The sequence below is a fragment of the Epinephelus lanceolatus genome, chromosome 14 (genome assembly GCF_041903045.1).
Source record: "Epinephelus lanceolatus isolate andai-2023 chromosome 14, ASM4190304v1, whole genome shotgun sequence".
NCBI lineage: Eukaryota > Metazoa > Chordata > Actinopteri > Perciformes > Serranidae > Epinephelus > Epinephelus lanceolatus.
In genome coordinates this window covers 32,959,752-32,970,916 of record NC_135747.1, presented here as the reverse complement: position 1 = coordinate 32,970,916, position 11,165 = coordinate 32,959,752, and the positions used below count along the sequence as shown (strand labels likewise).

The following is an 11,165-nucleotide window of genomic DNA, read 5'->3' as shown; positions in this document are numbered from 1 at the left end:
CTATTAGTTCTGTATGTAAAATATTAACATAGAAATATTGGCCATGGCTGTCACATTAACATAGTGGAGTAAAAAGGACAGTGTTTCAAATTGAGATGCTGAGGAGTGGAACTATAATACAGAATAAAATTTAAGCACTCAAGTTAGGTATAAGTGCTTCTGTAATTAAATACTTTACTTACTTTCGTAACTTTTCTTTATGTTCTGTTCTGACAGATCTGAGCTCTGAGCTTTGAGGCAGGAAACACAGTCCCACAGAAGTGAAGCAGCACTCGTGTGTACTGAAAATAAATACATCTTTATTATTCTCATCTCTACAGAGTGATCCCTCCCCTGCACCCCGCCGACAAGACATCAATACAAAATACACATCATTAATAGACATCAATAGAAATTAATAGACACCAACAGACAGACAGTGAACTGTAATTAGAAGTGTGTGAGGGATTTTTCTTTTCTTGATCAGTTAAAAATAAAAAATAAAAATAAAAGCACGTAGAGCCTCGGAGCTCACAGTGAGTGTTGGTCCAGCAGAGCAAAGTTTGTGATCAGTGAACATTAAAAATAAAAAAGTTGAAACAAACAACGTCAATAAATGGTGAAGAGAATCAAAAGGTCAAAGGTTAATAATGATTTAGAGCTTTTAATACAACTCAGATTCTCTTCACCATGTACTGCTCCTAAACATCACAAATGAACATCCACAAAAACAAGAAGTTAATAAATTGTTTCCAAAAGTTCAGCTTTCAGTAGATATTGAAATTCTAATTTGAGTCTGTGAGGAAGATTTAAGACTCATTGTTCTACGAAGATTTAAAAAAAAAAAAGAAGAAGAAGAAGAGGTATTTAGGAGCATGTCTGCATTGATTGACAGGTCAATCACACTCAGCGATGGTGGGTGCAGAGTGCTCATGTCACCTCAGAGACTCCCAAAGTTTTCAGATGTGACTGTTCATCTGAAAACCATCGAGGGACCACAGAGACACTCCACACAGGCTTAAGAGCTCAAAAAAATGGATGCTCATTAATTAGGTTGGTCAATAATTAGTAATCAATTGTTCAATAATCAATTATTTCTGTGGATTCTGTGCAAAAAGCAGGAAAATCAGAGTTTCTCTCGACAGAAAACCGGCTACAGATTAGTTTGTATCCAATGTGCAGGTAGACAGTTTGTGCTGAAGTGGTGCAGGATGACCTGAAATGTTAGCAGTGACTTACTGATAGTGTCAGTAATCAATACATAATCAATATATTCATATTATTATTGCACACAGATTTGTCGTTGGACAGTGGGAAGCTAACATGCTAACGAGGCTAACTCAGCTCAGATGTGCTCGCTAAGCTCCTCCCTCACACCGGGGATTGCATCATTATCGACATCATCACCATCACTGTCACCATGACAACTTACTGAAACCTGCTGCTGCTGCGGAGTAACCTTTGACCTCCACAGTACCTCATGACATCACACGAATCGAATCACCTGCTCAGTAACAACCAACACACAAAGCAAAGACTGTAGGTTTAAAGGCCCCGACACATGACGCCGACAGTTGGACATTGGTCGATGTTGAGCCATCAGCGGGCATCTGTTGCCGTAGTTTTTGCAGTGTGTCTTGCACCGCTGGCCCTTGTTGGCTTTTATGTGGAAAAAATGTTTTGTAATTGTTTGTGTTATTGTTTGCTAGCACACAGTAACTATCATTTGTTCTATTGACATTGGCCTGTGTTGTTCATATGCTAACTGGCTGACAACTGTCTCGAATCTATTCTGACAGTTTCCCGGTTGCCCTTTTCGAACAACAATTAAAGACTATGGACCAATGTTGACTGGACGTCACGGTCACGTCAAGGCAGTTGCGTGCGCATACTGGTGGCAAAAAAACAGTGGACATCGGAGAGAAACAGCTGACATACCCGAAATAAAAATGTCTAGTAAAAGTTTTGTCTCCAGTTAATTATAATCTCGATATTCAGGATATAATCGCTGCTGAATAGTCCATGGAGGCTTACATGAACAGAATAACTGATGGGGTGAAAGATAATTCATCATCATTATAAATTGTAAAAAGTCACATTTGGCTAGCATGGATTTGGCTAATAGTAACAGTAGACAACTTTTCAACTAGCTAGCTAACGCCGTCTGCTTATTAACTCCAGAATACTGTAACTTTCACCAGCGGTCACATAGAAAGGACACCACAAGAAAACACGTTCTTTGTCTAGATTAAAAAACAGAAAATTAATCATCACTTGTTTCAAGCTGTCAGCGATTAGCCAACGGTAGCATGCTAGCTACGTTAGCTACATCGCTAATGTTAGGGTCATTTCACTTTCCCTGCCTGGACGCAGATGAAGCGATCTAAATGTACATTATTGGCTAGACTTTAACATAAACTAAGAACGTGTTTTCTTGCGGTGGCCTTTCTAAAGAGAGCAGTGGTGAAAGTTAATATATTTAGATATGATTAAGGTTTTAATAAGCAGACAGTGTTAGCTAGCTAGTGCGTTAGCATAGTCATAAGTTGTACTAAATCATATTACGTGGGGACGTCTCCACAACTATTAATCAAGGACAATAAGTCAAATTCATGCGTGACAAATGAGAGTTTTTACAGCTCTTATGACGATTTATCTTTCACCACGTAAATAATTAAATAATCCAAATAATCCGAACGCAACCTCCTCTACTGAGCATTGAGCAGTGATTAGCCTAAATATCAAGATCCTAATTAACTGGAGACAAAACTTTTTTCCACTACACATACATCATAAACTCATGTTAAGAAATATAAACGATATATTGCTTTTTTACTTGGCGTTCACACCGACACAACTACTGTCCCTTTCTGCCACCAGTTCGGCTCCGCCCACAAAATACGTCATCACATTTACAAACGCAAAATGGGTCTATTGCTGCCTGCTGATGTGGAATGTTATTTCCTGTCACGCAGATGTATAACATCTGTATAACATATCATGTGCAACTTTTTGACCGACACACAGGCGACATAAGACAACTCAACAGTCAGCTTTTGTTGCCACGAGTTCTCTGATGTCGGTGTCGTTTGTCTGGGCCTTTAAAGGGACAGTCCAGCGTTTTGTAAAATCCTTTCAGTTCAGCTTAGCACAAAGAAAAAAACATTAACCAGTGGATTTAACTGTGAATGAGGCGTGAGGAACAGATGCACAATGACAATGATGATGGTGATGAAGATGATGATGAAAGAATGTGGATAGCTGAAGGATCATGATCCCTTAATTGTATATTTTAAGACCTCTTTAAATGTTTTACATGAAGGTGAAATGCGCATGGAATGAGTAACTTTAAGGCGTTAAAGTTTGACAGACTCAGAGAAATCTTATTAAAGATGAAGGAATGTAGCCCCCAAACTAAAAAGGCACAAGAGCTCAGATGAAAGATTATTAAGGCACTTACAGTATAATTAAAGGAAGTTGGTCCCCTGTGTGATGCTGACAACATGTTAAAGGCTCAATTCAGCCAAACAACCAAATGAATAAATGTTTTAGGTCACAAGCTACTGATTATTTGTTCTTATTCTTATCAGGACGGACTGATCTGATCTCAGACTGGGACTGTGGGCAAAAGAACGTGATGGGTACATTCACAGGACTGGGACTCATAGTGCTGGTACTGGCAGAGCACTGTTAGCAGCACCACTCGTAGTACTTGTCGTACTTGGTAGTATTAGTGGCAGTGAAAATAGTTTGAGGCCTGACTTTGATCAAAACAGCTTAGAAAAACAAAACAGGAAAAGATGACGCAACATCGCTGATCGTTCACAGGTCCAGACTGGTGTTCCCAGCATGCATCACACTGGCAAACAGACACACAAGCGTCCTTGCCGCGCTCTGCGTCCCGTCTGAGTTTATCACATGCGGGCGATGTGCTCAATCCGTCATCAGTGTTACAGACATACAGTGTTACAGACGCATAGTGTTCCACACAGACAGTGTTACTCAGCTATACAGTGTTACAGACAGACAGTGTTGCTCTCAGGCTGTGGTCGTGAAGGCTGAAGGTGAAAGTGGGCGGTGCTCTGCTGTCGCCATGACTACAGGGGGTGCTGCCTGCCAGGCAGGGGCGATCGCCGTGGCGACACGGCAGCGAGCAGCTCGCTGTAGATCTCCTGTCGGACCTCCTGTGCCACGCTCTCCCGAATCTGGAGAACAGAGACAGAACTGGTGAACATTCAAACAGCCACTGTCTTTACTCATGTCCTCTGTTTTAAAGGAGCACTTCACCGTCCGTGTTTAACAACAACAAAACTACATCAAACCATACATTTACTTTCACACAACTTGTGCAGTGTAATCCAAGTCTCATTTATCCAGAGTCGTATGCTAAGTACTTCCCAAACAGACGCCCTTTCTCCTAGGTAACTGAACAGAAAATGAAACGTATCTATGCTCCCTTCAAAGCCAGACTCCATTGACAAAAACAGTAATTTTACCTCGCATAACACAGGAGCTGCTGGTTGTAATTGTTTTTAATGAGAATGAAGCTTTTTGCTCGCTGTTTTTGCATTGCTATGTGCCTTGCTTTTTTGCGCTTTAGATGCCTAACGTTTGTGCCAGAGCACTCTGAACTCCTCGAGTTGAAAAAACTTCAACTCAAAGCGGAAAAGTCCCCCACGTCATTTCAGTTTCTCGTCGTCTTTTTTCCCATTTTCCAATTGGATGATTTGAGAGGCGAGCCTTCTGTGGTGGTCACGACAACAAGTTTACAGTTGATAAACAATGGAGGAGAAACTGGTGGTAGCGGTTGCTGGATACCCAGAGCTATATGACCAGAAAACAGACAGCAGGCTGTCAAACTGCCCCGAGTCATCCTAAAATATGCCTGGAAACGGCCATCATGGAGGCGAAGCTCCTGGACCAACTGGTGGTACTCCCCATGATCCACCCTCTTTTATAGGGTCCCATGTACCCACACAGATCTCTGTTTCCCTATGCCCAACAAACTATTTACTGACAGCCTCTCACCCTCAACCAGAGCTACAGCAAGTGCCCTCTGCCTCAACATTTTAGGAGCTGGATACTAATTAATGTGAAAAAATGGTAGCTTGAATACATGGGAAGGTTAGGGTAAGGATGTGATGGGGTGGCTGTCTGTCTGTGTGATCGGGGCCTTAACAAGAAGCCAAATTTACCTAAAAAGGTCTTTAAAAAACAAAAGAAACTACTAACAGTAATAAGAGCGCATTCTGCTGCTAGGTAACTTTTTCTTTGTCCAATCACTGTTGCTTGTTGACCAACAATGTAAAATGAATTGTTCATTTTTGTAAACAAATCTTACGGCAAAAATTATTTGTTATGACCTTTTATCACGACAAAAATAAGACTAATAAAAACAAAAACTATGACAATGCACATTATTAATGTACGAGTCGTCTCCTCAACCAGTCAAAGTGCTGACAGACTGTTACCTCTTTGATGAGCTGCTGCAGATTCTCCACTCTGACTCCTCCTGCTGCTCCCTCCTCCTTGGATGCTTCTCCTCCTCCTCCTCTTCCTCCACTCCCTCCTCCTCTTTCTCCTGCATCCCTATTTTCCTCCTCCGCTTCCTCCTCCTCCTCCTCCTTCTGTTCCTCAATGCGTGCGTTCGGTCGAGGAGGTGGGGCAGGGGTTATGTTAACTGATGCCTTGTACACGCCTCCTCTCTGCTCGCCGTCCCCTCCATGGACTGGACTGGAGGATCGGGAAGAGGGATCGGTGGGGGTGGCGTGGCCATCGTAGCTGAGCTCCGATCGGAGGTAATGCTGCTCTCTGAGGAGGTCTGACACCTGTATAGAGAGGAGGTCGTACATTAAGGCAAACATAAGCATTAACAGCTTCATATAACAAATGTGTGTGTGTGTGTGTGTGTGTACTGACCGGCTCCATGGCTCTCAGTGCAGATTCTGTGGACAGACTGTCAACACTGCTGTCTCTATGGAGACCCTGAGGAAGAGAGTAGGGTCACATCCTGTCAAGTTTATCTGTTTAGTCGAAAATCACATGAACTGTCTCAAAACTGACGCCTGTCAGTTCCTGTGTGTGTATGCGTTAGGGATGTAACGATTACCGATATTACGGTAAATCTCAGTTAATTTTTACACGATAGGAATTACCATTTATGTTTAAATTAATTGCATTATCGCGGTGGGTTATCAGGATATGTAATAACAGCCTCATTCAAGTCTCACGATGCAGGCGCTGCATGAATGCGTAGCATGTGTAAACACAAAGAATGAAAACATGGTGGAAGGTGGTGATAGCGGCACTCAGGATATTTTCCCCTCAACTAAACGCACAAAGTCTGAGGTCTGGGCGTACTTTGAGTTTCTGAAGAATGCCGAGGGACAGCTGGTGGAGGACAACTATCCTGTGTGCAGATTATGCATATGTGCCTTTTGCCTTGTGTACACACTGTCACGAGTGAATTGTGTGTGTATAACCTGTGTTGTTTGACTGTTAGTCTCGAACAAGTGTCAACCTCCGGGGCTAAAAAAGTAAGCCATGAGCCAAAAACTGCAGTTCCTCAAATGGCCACTTGAGGCTCTAAATGCGAATTAATACCCACAGACCCCCACATAAAAATTCCCAACTTTACAGTAGAAATTAACATGTTTACAGCTTGGTACATAAAAGATTTTGGTGTGTTGTATATGTTAAGTGTATATGTATACCCTACAGTGTGTTGTGTGTATATACCCTATGTTGTGTGTGATGCGTCAGCTCCATCAGTCTGTCTTCCAGCTGTTGTTCCAGCTCCTGAAGTTCCTCCCTCACTGCTGACCTCAGAGACTGAAGCTGCTCCACCTCCATCCTGCAGACGCAAACACACACGGGTTTGTTTTGCGTCACAGTAACATCACAGTCCTGAGTACTGTGAAGCATGAGTCTGTTTGTTTATGAGTCACCTGTCGGCTGGGCTCAGGTGTTTGTAGACCTGAGCCTGCTGTCTGATGATCGACAGCTCCAAGTCCATCATCTGACTGCGGAACAAGTTGAGACTCTGCCTCTTCTGCTGAAACTCTGCCAAAGGCTGAAAACAGAGAGGGAGAGTAATGAAGTGAAACTCAACAACATTCCTCTCTCTGTTGCTTCCTGAATGGAAACAGTCTCATATATCATACTCCAAACTAACAGTATGTAAATTTTAGGTTATGCAAACAGTGTATTATATAACTGAATACACAGTGGTGGAAAATATGTAAGTATGGAGCACAATGTTCTCCACATGTTGTCTCCTTAGTAAAGCCCAGTTCGAGATCAGACCTGCCTTCAAAGAGAAGTTTGGATTCTGTGTTTGTATCGTGGACTGCCAGTAAAATTTATACATGGTAAGATTTAAACACACTTTAACTGCAGGAAGTGTTTACGCTAGATTTAACCCACAACCTTCACTACTTCATAAAAAGTGTACACAGCAAGAATTCAAGCATCAGATGGATATTGCAGGAGTGACGAGGGATGACGGTACCTGGTGGCTTGACAGAGGTGCTCTGTGGTCACTGAACGCATCTGGAGTGTCAGCTCGCGTCTAGACGGAGAGGACAGTGATGTCAGGACAAGAAGGGGAACACAACAAGCTGACAAAAGTGAGAGTTAATCTAGTTAAAACTTTACTACAGGAAGTGAGGTCATTAGCCCTGGTGTTGCAGATGGGTTTCAGGGGTCAATAGCTGATTAATCACCCAATTTTCTAGCCATTACTGCCAGTTTACAACTATGAAACTAGAGGCCCATATCTAAAGCATCTGACCCCACCCACATCCACACCCACACACAACCACCAGAGAATTGCTTTCCCAAACACATTTAACTGTTTTTAAAACTCAAAGTCTTTTAAATTTGAAATCTTTTAATTTTTTCCTGCTCATTCTTTTGATTTATTTATCTTAAATTTAAATTGTGTTGTTTAACTTTAAATTGAAATTGTCTTTTGTATTGTGTTGTTTAACCTTGAACCTGCCTCTGTGGATCAAATGTGCTTTATAAATCAAATTGCTTTTCTTGCCAAACTGTCTGTTGTTAACATCCACCACAGCTTAAATTAAATGTTTGACATTTAAGTCATTAATGGCCTTGACTCTATTTGCCAAGAGCAAGACAAAAAGCTTGATACCCCTCTCATGTCTGTATGCTAAATATGAAGCCGCCTAAAGCCAGCTAACTAAGGTAAGGTGAGGTGAGGTGAGGTGAGGTAAGGTAAGGTAAGGTAAGGTGAGGTAAGGTAAGTTAAGGTAAGGTAAACTTAAATGTCCCTGAGGAGCAATTCAGGACACAGACAGTGGCCAAGAGTAACAGACAATACAATACAAACACACAAAATCCAGTATCCACACTCTGTCGGGGGTAAATCATGGACATTAGTGGTCACTGCTGTTTAAGATAAGCGATAGCAGTCGGGACAGAGGACGATCTGTAACACTTAGTGCTGTATTTAGGGAGGCAAAACCTCCACCCTGAAGAAAGCATTTGAAACTCAACATGGAGGGGATGTTGAGAGCCTGAGACAATAGACCGAAATTTAGAGGTGACCCTCTCTTTATACAGATGCTGAAGGTTAATTAAAGTAACACCAGTGATCTTAGAGCACAACTTGACCACTTTTTCCAACTTGTTCTTGTTTTTAAGGCTCAGATTACCAAACCAACAGATGATGTTAAAGGAAAGAACGGACTCGATAAAAGAAGAATAGAACAATTTCATGATTAGCTTAGCATAAATACTGAAAACAGGGGGGGTATTGCTAGCCCAGTTCTGTCTAGAGGTAACAATACTCGTCTACCAACACCTCAAAGCTCACCAATTAGCATGCTGTGTCTACTTTGTTTGATTCGTAGAAAACTCCAAGTGTAAAAACAATGAGTGGTCTGTGCTGAACTGTTTTCAGTCTAGACGTGTTCCTGGCAACCAGCGGAGACTACAAGAAGTCATTGGTCCCAGTCAGAGATTATTAAAAACATTGTGGATGTGCTTATCTGGCAAAATCATTGTCTAACCATTGATTAACCAGTTGGACCTATTTTCATGGCAAGATGGCTAGAGTTACAAAATAAAACAAAGTAGTAATACACCACCTTTTCATTTAAAGTGAGTGGGACTACTACTACAACCGACAGTTTCAGTTTTAGACACTGGGATTAAAGAGGATTTACCTGGCCCAGACTCTGAACTGTTCCTCTGATGTCGTGTAGAACTCTCCTCAGCTGCATCTCAGCGCTGGATGGGCCCTGGCTGGATCCTGGACCTTGAGCAGCGTGAGGAGCGAGGCCCGGGTGGAGGCTGTGACCTGAGCCGAAGGATGAAGCCAGGCCTGGGTGGAAGCCTGCAGCAGGAGGAGCAAGCCCCGGGTGGAGGCTGTGCTCTGGAGGTGGTGGATACTGGGTGACGTGTGGAGGGTAGGCCATGTGTGGGTTCATGTTGTACCCATGGTAACCAAGGTAGGGTGAGACAAACTGCGAGCCATATGGAGTTGCATGGTAAGGTGGCTGATGACCGTATAGATGACTGTACGCTTGGTGGGGCATCGGTGTTCCTGGATGTAGGCTGCCCAGACTGACGTGGTGGGGAGTTGCAGGAGCTGAGGCATGATGCAGGTTAGAGAAGCTGCTGTGGTGGGGGTTTGCAGGAGTTGCAGGCTGGTAGAGACTGGTTAGACTGGAATGGTGGGACAAGTTGTGGTGGTGAGCGAGGTTAGGGAGGCTGGCGTATGGATGGAGAGGGGAGGGGTAGGGTGTAGGAAGGTTCGGAGTGAAGGGGTAGGGGCTGGGACTAGGATTGGGGCTTGGGTACTGAGCTGTAGGATTAGGATTAGGGTAACGGAACATCGTCTTCCCTAGATTCCAACTCTGCTGGTTCTGGTTGGCGCTCATGTTCTGCTGGGACTGGCCTGGTTGCCGCTGATTGAAGGAGAGATCGGGAACGCTCTGGGTACTCCAGGAGTGGGCTTGGCTTCCTGGTGACCAATTAGGAGGAGGGCTGGCACTCTGCAGGGAAACTGTTGACCGCATCAGGTGGCGTGGGATGGGTTTAGGTGGGACGGGAGCTTCTTTGGGAAGCCTTGTCGGATGGTTGATAGAGTCAGACGACGAAGCAGGGTTTATGATCAGAGTAGACAGAATGTTAGTTTGTCCTTCCTGCTCTTCTTCCTCTCTCTTGTCCCCCTCAGCCTCCTGGGTGTATTTGAAGGAGTACCTGGGCTGCGTGCAGGACGCCTGGCCGCGCCCAAACTGGATCCTGACGGAGGACACAACCCTGGAGGGTGAGAGGAACGAGAGTGGGAGGGAGGAGGACCTCTGTAGAGGGACACCACGTCTTCCTCGTCCTCTCCCTGGGGTTGGGGGGGAGTTGGCGGACTGGGGGTCACCCCGCTGCCCATTCCAGGTCAGCTGGTTCTGCTTGGCTCGGATCAGAGCGTTCAGAACCGGAGAGGATGGAGGAGGAGGATAACAGAGTGAACCAGAATCATCCAAGAATTCACGCTCTTCTTGAACCTCAGCAGCCACTTCTGCTGTGGGTGGCTCTGTGTCTGCTGTGGTCTGTTGTGGTTCTTCTTTTGCAGCAGACAGACTCTCCTGTTCTGGTTCTGGTTCTGGTTCTGGCTCTGGCTCTGGCTCTGGTTCTGGTTTGGGATCAGTTCGGTCTCCAATCTCAACTTGCTGTTCCTCCTCCTTCTCCTCGCTCTCATCCTGCCGCACTCCAGTTGGTTGGTTCCTGGGCAGGTGGTGAGCGGTGTACTGTGGAAACTGCTCTGAATTCCCATCATGCTCATCTTCTTCCCTGGAACTACTCCTCCCATCCACCTCAGTAGCACCACCAGGCCCCGCCTCTTTCTCTAGGCCATCTGGCAGCTCGAACACTGGTTGGTCCATCGCAAGTGGCGTGGCCGAATCGAGTGAAGGGTGTGACGTCACAGTGGTCTCACTGTCACAGCTGTCACTGCTATCCTGCACCTGATCACAATTATCAACAATTAATTCACCAGTTGTTGTTGAGGCACTCAGATCCTTGTGTTAAGTACACTACAATGTAAAAATACTCCATTACAAGTGAAAGTTCTGCATTCAAACTTCTTCTTAACTCAGAGCCGAGAAGTATCATCTTTAAAATGTATCAAAGGTACTCATCTTGTAAATAACTACATGACATTT

At 44.1% G+C, this 11,165-nt stretch overlaps 1 protein-coding gene across 2 annotated transcripts in view; it reads right to left on the bottom strand.

The window, feature by feature from the left end:
• Nucleotides 1–279: 279 nt before the first annotated feature.
• The window catches only part of itprid2 (ITPR interacting domain containing 2), a 69,412-nt gene continuing 58,526 nt past the window's right edge, over nucleotides 280–11,165 (bottom strand). For both annotated transcript variants that reach the window (XM_033613226.2, XM_033613235.2), the window contains 7 exons: nucleotides 9,171–10,967; nucleotides 7,490–7,549; nucleotides 6,927–7,051; nucleotides 6,718–6,832; nucleotides 5,899–5,964; nucleotides 5,451–5,807; nucleotides 280–4,184 (listed from right to left, as the gene is read on the bottom strand). In XM_033613226.2, the coding sequence (XP_033469117.2) occupies nucleotides 4,077–4,184; nucleotides 5,451–5,807; nucleotides 5,899–5,964; nucleotides 6,718–6,832; nucleotides 6,927–7,051; nucleotides 7,490–7,549; nucleotides 9,171–10,967 (2,628 nt within the window). In that variant the 3' untranslated portion in view covers nucleotides 280–4,076. The remainder of the gene's footprint in view (nucleotides 4,185–5,450; nucleotides 5,808–5,898; nucleotides 5,965–6,717; nucleotides 6,833–6,926; nucleotides 7,052–7,489; nucleotides 7,550–9,170; nucleotides 10,968–11,165) is intronic.